The 15540-nt window shown below is 34.7% G+C and overlaps 1 protein-coding gene across 1 annotated transcript in view; it reads right to left on the reverse strand.

The window, feature by feature from the left end:
* The window catches only part of LOC114324821 (ATP-binding cassette subfamily C member 4), a 258504-nt gene that overhangs the window by 184672 nt on the left and 58292 nt on the right, over positions 1-15540 (reverse strand). The window contains exons 2-3 of the mRNA XM_050648247.1: positions 7987-8097; positions 6860-6997 (exon numbers count right to left, since the gene is read on the reverse strand). Coding sequence (XP_050504204.1) covers positions 6860-6997; positions 7987-8097 — 249 coding nt within the window. The remainder of the gene's footprint in view (positions 1-6859; positions 6998-7986; positions 8098-15540) is intronic.

The raw sequence follows: 15540 nt of genomic DNA on the forward strand, positions 1-15540 counted from the left end.
GACAACAATTACAACTCATTACAATTAAACGTTTTTTCTTTTAAAAGAAGTGTCCTGCCGCTTTTTTCCAATACCATTTTTAAGATTTAATTTAATTTAATATTTCCCGAGACATTCTATTTGTTTATAAGCCAAAAAATTGTTTATAATTTTTGAAATATTCGTGAAGCCGTATTTCTATATATTTCCAATTTCAATTCTGTAAAGTACATTAGATAGGTCTTTTTATACAAAAATCATAGTTATTCTTATGTATCATAATTATTGTGGTTATTATAGCGACCGTAAATTTTTAATTAACAATTCAATTGTTGCTAAACTGTTCATTCAATTTCCATCTGCTTCTGGAATTATAATCTTTACGAAAAGAGCTTTTATATTAACAAGTTATTTAATTATTGATAAACAATTACTTATCTAAAATTTTAGTTGAAAATTAAAGATTTTGTTGGAAAAACCCGCATTTTCCGGGGAAAATTTTCGTCGAAGTAAATCGGGAAAAACACGTCTCTATGCAGAATTTAATTACGGTGAATTTTTATTTGGGTATTTCTGGTATAAAGTTGAAATCTTTGGGCGCCATTTTGTTTATAAAAAAAGTAGCACACTATCTGTGGACCTTGCATACCTATATTATTAATATATACAATCACAATATTCGTTTCCAGCAATAAAATTGCTGGTAAATAACTTTTCCCGAAAATGGCCTATTCTCCGATAATCTGCCCAGACTACTATGTAAACAGTCTTAGTATGTATTTTTAAACTTTCGACCATGTAACTTGTCGTAATTTAGATTTAGAGTACCCAATTCCTCTAAATTCCTAATTTCAGTAAATTTCATAATTTTTGACTTTAGAGAACTGATGTTAAGCCCTACATTTGAAGTCCATTCTGTAACTACGATCACAGCCTGTTGCATTCGATCTCTGACTGTACCATTAAATTTTCCGTGGGCTAAGATGACTAGGTCATTAGACCCAGTGGGTTGTATCCCTCAAGACATAAGTACAGTCGAACCCGCTTATTGGAATAGCCTTTGTGCCAATCGAAAGTATTCCTATAACCGGGATATTCTAATAACTGTTGGAATTCAACTTTATTATTTTTGTTAAGTGTTAGAATACACATGTGGGGTCTCTCTTCATGGCTGGGCCAGTTCTCCGAATGCATTAGGGCGATAAACTTTTACCTAAAATTGCACATGTTACAAGGGATGTGAATGCCAGAACTGTATGTTAGTGTTAGTTCTGCGTTCGATAAGCAGTCTAGAAGAATATCTCGTTGTAGAAACACGTATCTTAATTTCTTTGTATATTGTAATATTACGGTTTTTCGGTTAAAATAAATAGATTGTTTAGTATTATTTGTACCTTTTATTATCTACTATTTCTAATAGGTTCTGGGCTCAGTTACGTTGTTAGCTCACCTGTATTAAGATAATAATTAAAAGTGTACAGTCGCGAAATTTTCGTGTTAACCGAATACATAATGGCGGAGAGTGCGAAATATAACGTCGAAAAGTTGAACGGCAAGAACTATCAATCTTGGAGTTATTTAGTGAAAATGTTACTCATCAATGCTGATCTATGGGAAATAGTTTCGAGTGAGTTACCATTAGAAGCAGATCGAAGCAGTTCTTGGAAAAAACAAAATGATAAGGCTTTGTCAACTATAGCCTTACTTGTTGACGTTAATCAATTAGTGCATATCCGGAACAGGGAATTCGCGCGCGATGCGTGGATAGCGCTAAGGGAGTATCATCAGAAATCAAGTTTGTCTAGTATGGTGTTTTTGTTAAAGCAAATCTGTAGGCTATCGCTAGAGGAGAATGGTGATATGGAAGCACACATTAGTTTATTCCTAGAATCGTTGAATAAACTGGCCGCCTTAGGGGAAGAAATTAAGGACAGGTTCTCAGCAGGAATTTTGCTGGGAAGTCTTCCAGACTCATACAGTTTTTTGATTACAGCGCTGGAAAGTAGGCCATCGAGTGAATTTACTCTAGAATTTGTTACGAGTAAATTAATAGATGAGTACAGGAGACGTCAGGGAGCTTTGGGAAGAAATCAGGAGGAGTCGGTGATGAAGTCAGTATACGAGGGTAACAAAAATAATGGTACTGCAAGGGCAGAAGCAAGGCAGTGTTATTTTTGTAACCGAAAGGGCCATTTTAAACGAGATTGCTTTAAGTACAAAGCGTTTAAAAAGGAAAAGGCCAATAAAGTCACTGAAGGTACTGATGATGCATGTTTTATGGTCAATTATAGCTCAAGGGACGGAAAAAGGGATTCTGCTTCGTGGTATGTGGACTCAGGAGCTTCGAGCCACATGGTTAATTACAAAGGATTCTATACCCAATTTGACGGTAGCAGAAAAGGCGTTGTAAGTTTGGCGGAGAAAGGGCAATACTCCGAGGTTCAGGGTATAGGAACAGGACTTATTGAGTGCGTGACTGGATCGGGACTGGAAAATTTAAAAATCGACGAAGTGTTGTATGTGCCGGGATTAGACTCAAATCTCCTTTCGGTGAAAAAGCTAACAAGTGCGGGACATAATGTGCAATTCGATAAAAACGAGTGTAAAATCGCTTTACACGGAAAAGTCGTCGCGAGTGCGGTGCCTTCACCGGACTTATACAAACTTTCAACTGTGGACCATGGATTGAGTGCTGTGGAGCACTCCAGCAACTGTCAACATGCATGGCATAGACGGTTTGGACACAGGGACATGGATGCAGTCAAACACTTAATGGAAAAGAAAATGGCAGTCGGGATTGATATGACAGACTGTAGGATTAGGGAAACTTGTGAATGCTGTATGAAAGGTAAAATTTTACGTAAGAGTTTTCCAAAATTTTCTCATAGCAATACATTTAATATTCTTGACTTATTACATTCGGATATTTGCGGGCCCATGAAGACTGTTACTCCAGGGGGTAAACGTTATATTTTGACTTTAATTGATGATTTTTCTAGATATACAACTATATATTTATTAAATCATAAAAATGAAGCGGTAAAATGTATAAAAGAGTTTATAGAATTTGCGAGTAATCAGTTAGGTAGGGTTCCAAAAGTAATTAGGTCGGATAGGGGTGGCGAGTACGTAAATAATAATTTAAGGGAATTTTTAAAGGGTAAAGGTATAAAAATTCAATATACAGCGGGGTACTCTCCAGAACAAAACGGGGTTGCAGAAAGAAAGAATCGATCTCTAGTTGAAATGGCTAGGTGCATGTTAATCGATGCGGGTTTAGCAAAGAAATTTTGGGGGGAAGCGATAGTGACAGCCAATTATTTGCAAAATCGATTACCTACTAAGTCGAAAGAAAAAACGCCCTATGAATTGTGGCATAAAGTAACACCGAATGTGTCGAATTTGCAAATATTTGGGTCTACGGTTTATAGCCACATTCCCAAAGAAAAAATGAAGGATAAATTTGATCCAAAAGGTGAGTCACTGATATTTGTAGGTTACTCTGATGAATCAAAAGCGTATAGATTGTTAAATGTAGATACAGAACGTATTACAATTAGCCGTAGTGTGGTGTTTTCCAAGAGAAATATATGCGTCGAGAAAAAGGAGGCAAAAAGTGAGGAAATATCCATTGGGTCCATGATGGAACGGGAAAAAATAGAGCCAAACGACGTAGAAGACAGAGAGGTTGCAAATTTTGAAAACACGGAGGAAATAGAAAATTTTACGGACACATCTAACACGTATGAGAGCTTAAGTTGGGAAGAATCCCATGACGATGACGGTGATTCTAACTATCAATTAGATACAGATCTCGATATAGAGAATTCAGGTGATCGTAGATCTAGCAGAATAAATAAAGGTATTCCACCTGAGCGCTACATAGCAAAGTTGACAGAACTCGAAGAAGTAGAACCTATAAACTTTAAAGAAGCGCTTAAAAGAAGTGATAGTGAAAAATGGAAGCAAGCTATGGAAGAGGAAATCACGTCATTAAGGAAAAATAAAACTTGGGATTTAATACAAGCACCAAAGGGAAAGAATATAGTCTCATGTAAATGGGTATTCAAGTTAAAAACAGGCGAAGATCAAAGCTCGAAGAAGTACAAAGCACGGCTGGTAGCAAGGGGTTTTAGCCAAAAGTTCGGCGTAGACTACGATGAAGTGTTCGCTCCGGTTGCGCGGCAAGCTACTCTTCGAATTTTATTGACAGAGGCATGGAGAAAAAATCTCATAGTAAGGCATATAGATGCAAAAACAGCCTTTCTAAATGGAGAACTGTCAGAAGAAATTTTTATGAAACAGCCTGAGGGATTTGAAGAAAAGGATACAAGTTGTGTTTGCAAATTAAATAAAAGTTTATATGGTTTGAAACAATCTGCCAGAACTTGGAACAAAAAGCTTGATGAAGTTTTATCTAAAGAGAATTTTTGTAAAAGCAATATTGATACATGTTTATATATCAAGGTAATAAATAATGAAAGGGTTTACGTACTTATATACGTGGATGACATTTTAATAGCAGCAAAGGATACACAGGTAATTGATACATTTGAAGAGAATCTAAAATGTAATTTTGAAATAACGAGTTTGGGATTATTACAAAATTATCTAGGTATGAAGATTGAAAGGTGCGATCAAGGGATATATAGTTTAAATCAAGCCAGTTATATTGACAAATTGCTGAACAAGTTTAAGATGAAAGATGCAAAAGAGTCCAATATACCGCTGGATGTTGGATACTATAAGCTTAGCAGAGAGAAGCCGATGAAAAACAGTGAAATATACCAACAACTGATTGGTGGTTTATTATATATTGCGGTAAATACTAGACCGGATATATTGGCAAGCGTCACCATACTAAGTCAACAGAATAAAAATCCAAAAGAAGTAGATTGGAACGAAGCAAAGAGGGTGTTAAGATATTTAAAGAAAACTAAATATAAAAAGCTTATTTTAGGACAAGAAGGAACAGATAATGCATTATACGGCTATGCAGACGCTGACTGGGCAGAAGACAAGGGGAACAGAAAATCCAATAGCGGGTATATATTTTTATTACGGGGTTCGCCTATAAATTGGGGATGTAGAAAACAGAATTGCGTGTCTCTATCATCAACTGAAGCAGAGTACATAGCATTGGCTGAAGGCTGTCAGGAAGCAATTTGGTTAAAACAGGTTATAAAGGAATTTGTGGGTTTAGAGCCGGAAATAGTTATATACGAAGACAATCAAAGCTGTCTAAAACTTTTAGGAAATCACAAATTCAGTAATCGGACAAAACATATCGATACAAAGTACCATTTCGTAAAAGAATTGCATGAAAAAGGGGTTGTTAACTTTAAGTATTGTCCTACCGAGGATATGATAGCTGATATGTTGACTAAGCCGCTGAATAGGGTTAAGTTAGAGTACTTAAGTAGTAAAGGGGGTCTGTTTGACTAATTCAAAAATAATTTTAGTTGCGAGGGGATGTTGGAATTCAACTTTATTATTTTTGTTAAGTGTTAGAATACACATGTGGGGTCTCTCTTCATGGCTGGGCCAGTTCTCCGAATGCATTAGGGCGATAAACGTTTACCTAAAATTGCACATGTTACAAGGGATGTGAATGCCAGAACTGTATGTTAGTGTTAGTTCTGCGTTCGATAAGCAGTCTTGAAGTATACGTTGTAGAAGACACATCTTAATTTCTTTGTTTGTATATTATTATAATACGGTTCGGTTATAAAATAAATAGATTGTTTAGTATTATTTGTACCTTTTATTATCTACTATTTCTAATAATAACAGATCATTGGTCGCTAGTAGAAACGTTTCGGGACCTTAAATTTCTATTCCTTAAACCGGGATATTCCTTTAAGAGGTATTCTTATAAGCGGGTTTGCCTGTATATGTATTTAGTCATTAATTACTGTGTCGTTTCCGTTTTATCATATTTTTTAATAATAAGTTTGTTTAGACGCATATAAATTGGCTTCATTTATATTGATCATTTTAATTGATGACAATTAAGGTCCCGTTAATTCTGTCGTGTAATGTCGAATAATTATGGATTGAAGTTGTTAACCATCTACGCTAATAAGCAACTATGTAGTTATTATAAGCAAACCTACAAAAGCATACTTAATCCTTATTTTTTTACATTCCAACGTTTTACATTGTGTATAGTATAATGGATATAAAAGTTATTTATAACATCTGTGTCTTATTAAGTGGATACATTGGCGAATTATTTATGACATACTTCTAAAAGTTGCATATCATACATTTAGAAGATGAAAATAAACAGCAAACTAGAACTACAAAATTACTGACTTAAAAAAACTTCATAAAAGTAAAAACTTCTTTTGTAGATGGTAGGTATAAGTATTTAATTAAAAAATTAAATTAAAAATCCAAATGGATTACAGTAATCGTTCAGAACTAAAGTTTTCGGACTTATGAAGTATTTCAGTGTACTTTGGAGTACTTGGGAGTAAATTCGCACCAAAAGTTCTTGAAATACATTTCCCAGTCTTCAGATTTTATGCCCTGTTTATGTATTTACTCTTTTCTTTTGCAATTTTTTTTTCAATTTTCAACTTTCTGTGCTTCTGGTCCTAGATAACTATTTATTCGTTGGCAGTTTCTTTCTGAGACTCGTTCTTGTTCTTATAAATTTTTCTACGCAAGTCGTACTTCGTACTTCTTTTTCATTATATTTTATTTTGTCTTGTAATAACAATGTTTTATATTTTGTATAACGATATACGATATAAAAGAACGAAAAAGAGATGTCTGAAAAGTAAGAAGATGTATCATGGTTGGTGGGGAGTTACGATTAAAAATATCGTTTCAAACGGTATGAGAAAGAATATTAAAAACAGTAAATACTTACCTAATAACTACAAATTGAAAACCTAATGCTATGCCAGATCTGGAATAAGATTTCCAAAATGTCTTTAATATGGCATTTTTTAGGCTAGGCTTCTTTTGCTTTTTGTCTTCATGATTTCTAATTTCATCTTCCCAATTTCTAGAAATAAACATAATTAGGCTTACCATAATTTCAAAGAGCCAAATTTGAAATAGGTGACTCGTTAAGTCCACTGCTCTTTAATATAATAATAATAATGGACGAAATAATAGAAGCAGTACGTAAAGGTCCTGATGACAGAGTGGAGAACTAAGAAATCCAAATATTACGTTATGCAGACGCCGCCGCATTAATCGCCGAGACAGAAGACGATCTCCAACGATTAACACACATCTTCAATACAACAGCCAAGAAATATAATATAATAATATTAGCAGAAAAAACCAAATGTATGATAACATCTAAATACCCACTACGATGTAAAATCGAAATTGATGGAAAAATAATAAAGCAGGAAGCAAGGTTTAGATATCTAGGAATAGATATAACTAGTTACGGATATGTTGAAGAAGAGGTACGACAACAAAGTTTAAAAGCAAGCAAAGCGGCGGGATCTATTAATGACACAATCTGGAAGAACAAACACCTAAGACAAGACACAAAAGCAAGAATCTATAAAGCAGCAATTAGACCTATATTGACATACTCGGCGGAGACAAGAACTGACACATCTAAAACGAGACGACTACTAGAAACAACAGAGATGAAAATACTTCGAATATCAGGGAAAAGTCTGTTGGATAGGGGGAGAAGCAAAAACATAAGACTATCATGAAATGTAGAAGATATAAATGGATGGGTGACAAAGCGGAAACAGGAGTGGAACGAACACATTAGTAGAATGGCAGAGGATAGGATAGTACGAATAGCACGAGATAAGTCACCAAATGGACGAAGAATTATTGGCAGACCAAGAAAAAGATGGTGCGATAACTAAATCATTCAGGAGGCTAATATTGAAGAATAAACAGGCTTTACAGCCTACATACAAGAAGGAAGAAGAAGAAGACAAATTTGAAATAAAAGAAGTGGTTTATTTCCATGTATAAAACATTCAGTGGTAAAAAATATGTTGTTTTCTTACTTACTTTTGCAACGCATCCCCAAGAGCGGCTGATAAATCACCTTGTGTGGTATTATATACATCTTTTATTGTGATGTCGTGTTTGTATCCAAATTTAAAAAACGGCAGAAACCACCTAAAACAAACAATAAATTTTACTTCGTATAATTTTTGGCAGTATATACAGGGTGATTCATTAAGAATATTCAATCTCTGAGTTGTAGATTCTAGACCTCAAAATATTAAGATTTAACCCAAATCACTTAAATAAAATGTGACTCCCTACTGAGTTACAGGGTGTGTTATTTAAAAATTTAAAAACTATTTGTACCCAGTATTTTAAAACTATTTGACATATTCATTCCCACTTCATTTATTTGACATATCTTTGCCATAGTTGGCAGAAATTGTAGTTATTATAAATTCTACTAAATTATAATAAACGTTTCTGGCTACTACCAGAGGCATACGACAGGGGATAGTGAATGGTTGACCCTTCCCACATTCTACGCCACTGGCGGAATGGCTATTTTAGCGCAATTTTTCGATTCTTCAATGTAAGTAATATACTCTTCACTCGTAACGATAAAGTAATTAGTTTTAAAGATATTTGAAATTAAGCATGTAACGGCACCGTTATTTTGATTAATGTATTGTGCTGCTCAATTTTTAAACTTCAAATATCTCGAAAACTAATGATTTTATCGTTAAGAATGAATAACATACTCTTCATTCATAATTTTAGCAAAATCTATCAAAATATATTAGAAGAAAACAGAGCCGTACATAGCTTTTGGATAATGTTAACAGGTTCCATTAGAAGTCTAAAACCTTTCTACCTTAAACACTAAGATTACATTTATATGGATTCCGTCTCACATTGGTATACCTGGCAATGAACTTGCAGATCAGCATGCTAAAACGGCTTCAACAGATACCACGTCAACAACCCACATCGAAAGTAAAGATTTGAAAACAGAAGCGTACAGATTCACATGGAGATTATGGCAAGCCCACTGGAGCTCCTTAAATACATCTTTACGTGCAATCCAGCCCTCAGTATATAAGCCACTTTACACTGGCCCCACAGGACTCTCTAGACAAGACCTTAGAATTATAAGAAGAATCCGTATAGGCCACACCAAACTTACTCACGGCTTCCTGATGTCATCAGATATCCGGCCTATCTGTTTAACATGCCAGTGCCAACTTACCGTGAACCACATTATTACCGAATGTCATCAGTTCAGTGTAGTAAGACAACAGCTCAAACTCAAACCGCAGCTATGTGACATTCTAAGTGATACCAACCAGTTACAGTTTGTAAAAAAAATATCATTGTATCATAAACTTTAAATTTTTTTTATGACATAACTTGTTAATGCTCTTTAATTATACCTCTTGTAATCTTGTTTGTGATCGTCCCGTGCGAGTGGCCATAGTTGCCGAGCACGTTAATGTGAATAAAAAAAAAATGATTCAATTGTATTGTGTTTATGTCAACAAATTATATAAATCCGTTAATTTAAATAAAAAATACTTTTAACAACTACTGTTTACCTAGTTATGTATACAGGGTGTAACAAAAATACAGGTCATAAATTATACCACATATTTTGGGAACAAAAATAGTTCGATTGAACCTAACTTACCTTAGTACAAATGTGCACACAAAAAAAGTTACAGCTCTTTGAAGTTACAAAATGAAAATCGATTTTTTCCAATATATCGAAAACTATTCGAGATTTTTTATTGAAAATGGACATGTGGTATACTTATAGCAGGGAAATCTTTAGAAAAAATTATAGTGAAATTCGTGCAACCCATAAAAATTTTATGGGGGTTTTGTTCCCTTAAACCCCCCCAAACTTTTGCGTACGTTCCAATTCAATTATTATTGTGGTGCCATAAGTTAAACGCATTATTTCTAAAACTTTTTTGCCTCTTAGTACTTTCTCGAAAAACCAGTTTTTATCGAGATATTTTGAATATTTGTCAAATCCACCACATATTTGTAATATGGTTATATGGTTATATACGTATGACTATAGAGACCTGGTAATACCATGAAAATTTACATTTTTAGGTATGTTTTGAACCAATTTAAAAAAGAAGCCACATCTCGATGAAAGATACCTTATCGAAAAAATAGTAAGAGGCAAAAAAGTTTTAAAAACACTGTGTTTAATCAATGGTACCACAATAATAGTTTAATTGGAACGTATACAAATATTTGGGGGGTTTAAAGGAACAAAACCCCCATAAAATTTTTATGTAAACATATTAAAAAAGAAGCCGCATCTCGATAAAAACTAGATTGTCGAAAAAATACCAAGAGGAAAAAAAGTTTTAAAAATATTGTGTTTAACTAACTGTACCACAATAATAATTTAATTAGAACGTACGCAAAAGTTTAGCGGGGTTTAAGGGAACAAGACCCCCATAAAATATTTATGGGTGCACAAATTTCACTATAATTTTTTCTAAAGATTTTCCTGCCATAAGTATACCACATGTCCATTTTCAATAAAAAATCTCGAATAGTTGTCGATATATTGGAAAAAATCGATTTTCATTTTGTAACTTCAAAGGGCTGTAACTTTTTTTATGTGCACATTTGTACTAAGGTAAGTTAGGTTAAATCGATCTATTTTTGGTCCCAGAATACATGATTTAATTTATGACCTGTATTTTTGTTACACCCTGTATAGTTTACCCTGAATACCTAGTTCCAAGGACGTAGATTTTATAGTCACATTCGTTCGCGTTATATTAGTTAAGAGGAAAGGAACATTTTGACACCTGTCAAAATTTTCAAGGTATTTTAAATGTGATCATTTTTTTTCGAATCCTCAAAAAACTGATAATATTTTTGAAAAATTTAAACGCAGAATGAAAGATTACTTTATTACCGAGGGCCGAAAGTCCCTTAGAATGAATAAAAAGTTTCTTTTGCATGAGATATTTGAAATTAAAAATCACACTAAATTTTCTTAGTTTTTCACCCTTTTAACTTATTAAAATAAACATTATAGAAGTTTCCAGGGAGTTTCGGCCCTCGGTAATAACGTAATCTTTCATTCTGCGTTTAAATTTTTCAAAAATACTTATTAGTTTTCTCAGGATTCGAAAAAATGAATCCCATTTAAATAGCATTGAAGCCGAAAGTTCGTACCCATCCCCTTAATAATCATTAATGTATTGTTTGTTGATACCAGTGGCGTAGCAGCGTGAACTAATCCAGACGTGGGCGAAGTCGCATCAGCGAGAGAGAGACCCTTTTCTTTCAGTAGCTATTCCCAATAATATGTCGTAGTAGATCGATTCTACAATCAAGTGAAGGCTATGGCTATGATATACTCATGATAGTGAAAGAAATATAAGTGCGAGGAGAAAGTCTATTGAAAAGCATACCAATTTGAAAAAAGTGTTTATTTTACTTAAATACACTAGTAAGGATTTGTAATTTTTTATCAGAAGTTTTGCTCGGATTGCCCACAGGTTTAGACATAAATATGTGCCATATCAATTCAGAGAAAAGTTTTTCAAATGAAATATAATAAAAAATGAATAACCATTTTCAATTTCGTTGCAAAACGAAAACACAGCCGAACCATATTCTAGTCCAATCAGAGAATGCCGCAAGCACCCCTACCGGTTTCGAAACTTATTAGTCTCTCATCAGGAGGCACATATGCTGCTATCCCCGATCCAACCAAAACAAACCCCAGCGTGCAGTCCCGGATTGCAACGAACGAAATGGCATAGATGCCCTAGCGGCAACTGCTAGCAAAAAGACTAAGTATCACTCTAATGGCATATAAAACAACATAATGCTATTCTACATCCCACCAGAATGAAAACAATGAGAACCTTCTCTGGTTACACCTCCGAGGCTTCTACAATTTGCAACCCATACGGATGCTGAGACTAAGGAAGATGAGGGAATTCTACAATTTACAATTCACGTCCCATCTGCTCAGCGCGGTAAAGTTCCAACGAGAATGGTTCCCTTCATACTCCACACAGAGTAAATGTAAATCAAAAATGAATAACCATTTTCAATTTCGTTGCAAAACGAAAACACAGCCGAACCATATTCTAGTCCAATCAGAGAGTGCCGCAAGCACCCCTACCGGTTTCGAAACTTATTAGTCTCTCATCAGGAGGCACATATGCTGCTCTCCCCGATCCAACCAAAACAAACCCCAGCGTGCAGTCCCGGATTGCAACGAACGAAATGGCATAGATGCCCTAGTGGCAACTGCTAGCAAAAAGACTAAGTTTTCACTCTAATGGCATATAAAACAACATAATGCTATTCTACATCCCACCAGAATGAAAACAATGAGAACCTTCTCTGGTTACACCTCCGAGGCTTCTACAATTTGCAAGCCATACGGATGCTGAGACTAAGGAAGATGAGGGAATTCTACAATTTACAATTCACGTCCCATCTGCTCAGCGCGGTAAAGTTCCAACGAGAATGGTTTCCTTCATACTCCACACAGAGTAAATGTAAATCAAAAATGAATAACCATTTTCAATTTCGTTGCAAAACGAAAACACAGCCGAACCATATTCTAGTCCGTTATACCATAGACCATATTCTCGTTGGAACTTTAGCGCGCTGAGCAGATGGGACGTGAATTGTAAATTGTAGAATTCCCTCATCTTCCTTAGTCTCAGCATCCGTATGGCTTGCAAATTGTAGAAGCCTCGGAGGTGTAACCAGAGAAGGTTCTCATTGTTTTCATTCTGGTGGGATGTAGAATAGCATTATGTTGTTTTATATGCCATTAGAGTGAAAACTTAGTCTTTTTGAAATATAATACTTTATTGTATGAAGCTGAATACACTCACATTCCTGAGGTGTTGATTTCCCCATTGTCCAATTTTCTTGTAAAATAGAATTTGGAATAATGTCTGCTATTTTCATTTTTTTTGGATAATCTCCATTGCTAAGATCTAGATTTCGTTGGGAAACACATTGGACTAAATCATGAAGGTATGAATCGTTTATCGGAAAGTTCCATTTTTCTGGATCATTTATTTTAAGTTTACAGAATTCTGATTCTTTATTTTCCCCAACACAGACTCAATATCACTCATAATTTTGTGGTCACTGTTATGAAAACAACATTAAAGATGATTTTATAGTTCGTGTTTGTGTAAATATTCCTTTTTTAATATTTTGGGACAAACTATACTTTTGCTAAGAAGAATTTAGAAAGTGTTTTGTTTTAAGTGGGTATTACATTATCCTAAATTCAGGACTGATATTCAGGATACGTTTTAGGACACTAAATTCAGTCACCGAAGCTCGCGATTACACTTGACTAAAAGGATCGTAAATTATAAACAAATGTTGAAACGTCAGGGCTTGGGTTTAAGTAGGTAAAACTTTAAAAAGCAGGTAAAAATAGAGCGAGCTGTATCGTCGCAACCGTTTGCGAAATTATTCCGATTTGATTTTTTTGCACAAACTTACTCAAAAAGAGGTCCTTATAAAAAATCCACAGGGTGCCAGGCGGTGCCGTGGTCGAAAAATTGTTTAAACAATTTTTTTTAACCAAATTCACAAAAATAATTTTTTCATTTTGAACAATTTTTTTTAGATAATTTGGGTCATTCTAAACAAAAAAGATGTCTTGTCATTTTTCTCTAAAATTGATTGTTGTCGAGATATACGCGATTTAAAATTTGAAAAATGCGAAAATGGCTATTTTCAAGGCTTAATAACTAAGCTTATCGCGTATAACTCGGCAACAATGAATTTTAAAGAAAAATCAAGAGACCTTTTTTGCTCACAATGACCCAAATTATCTGAAAAAAATTTGTTCGAAGTGAAAAAATAATTGTTGTGAATTTGTTTAAAAAAAATTGTTTAAACAATTTTTTGACTACGGCGGCACCGCCTGGCACCCTGTGAATTTGTTATAAGGACCTCTTTTTGAGCAACTTTGAGCAAAAAAATCTAATCGAAATAATTTCGCTAAGGGGGGCGACGATACAGTCTGGACTCTGGACTACAAAAATTTTAAACTTTGAATTGATTGCTTTCTGACTTTCATAATATAATTTTGATTCGAGTTATTAAGCCTTGAAAATGGCCTTTTTCCCATTTTTCAAATTTTAAATCGCGTATAACTCGACAAAGACCAATTTTAGAGAAAAATCACAAGAGACCTATTTTGCTCAAAATGACTCAAATTATCTAACAAAAATTGTTAGAAATGAAAAAAATTATTTTTGTGAATTTGTTATAAGGACCTCTTTTTGAGTAAGTTTTTGCAAAAAATCGAATCGGAATAATTTCGCTAACGGTTGCGACGATACCGGCCGGTCTAAACTTTAAAAACAGTAGACGAAGGGCCACTGAGCGTTCTTGCGTCCTTGGCATATGTGTGCCATTAATTATGAATGTCGCTATTATTATCAGCATCCACTGACACTTTTATTGTTTTGGGTACATAGAAAATGGTACCCTTGTACGCTTGTACATCCGATTTTTAGGATGTCGGAAACCGTCCTAATTAGGATGCTAACCATCCTAAATGCGATTACACTATCCTGAATTCAGGACATCCTAAATATCGGACACTAAATTTAGGATGATGTGATAGCCTCTTAGGCACAAAGGTAAAGAAAACACATGGTTCCCATTTTACATCTGCAATTTAACATGTGGCCTCGCAAGGGAACTGAACTATGCGTGTAGTATTTTAATAAGAGTTAAGAGTGTAGTATATTTTATAATTTTAAGAATTCAAAATCCCTTCATCCCGCGAAGGGTGCAGGTTGCTCCCCAAGAAAAATGTGTTTTGTTCTTCTCTGTGTGTTAGCGTCACCACGCGCGCCAAAATTCAACCCGGTGTAAATGGATAGCTTTTCTCGATAAGTTTTAAATATACTCTTTGGCGAATAACCCGGTAATATAGACAATATTCTTCTTCTTCTTCTTCAACTTATGTTCGCATACTGCTGGACATATACCTCTTCCATTTGCTTCCATCGATTTCTACTCTTGACAATTCTCATACACTGATTGCCCGCGACGTTTTTGATACCATCTACCCACCTCTTCTGTGCTCTGCCTACTCCTCGCCTGTTCTCTCTTGGTCTCCAGTTTGTTAACCACTGAGTGCATTTTTCGGGATTGTCTAGGGCAACATGCCCGACCCATTGCCACTTGAGCCTTGCTATACGTTCTGACATCAGTAATCTTTGTTCTTTCACGAATGTCGATATTTCGAATCCTGTTTCTCAAACTAATCCCTAGCATGGCCCTCTCCATCGCTCTTTGGGTTGTACTGAACTGCTCTAAGGTTTTCTTTGTAAAGGTCTTAGTCTACAGTCCATATGTAGTTACAGGCAACATACATTTGCCACAAACTCTACGTTTTAGACACATTGGTATATCTTTATTCTTCAAAAGACAATATTATCACGCTTAATAACGTTAAATTCGTTTTTGTTATTTAATGTTTTCTCTTAACCAACAATCTTTAATTTTTCATTCTCCTTCTACGTACAACATTAAACCAAACAAATGCATCTTTGAACCAGCAGCGCTATG

This window comes from Diabrotica virgifera, chromosome 4 (assembly GCF_917563875.1).
Source record: "Diabrotica virgifera virgifera chromosome 4, PGI_DIABVI_V3a".
NCBI lineage: Eukaryota > Metazoa > Arthropoda > Insecta > Coleoptera > Chrysomelidae > Diabrotica > Diabrotica virgifera.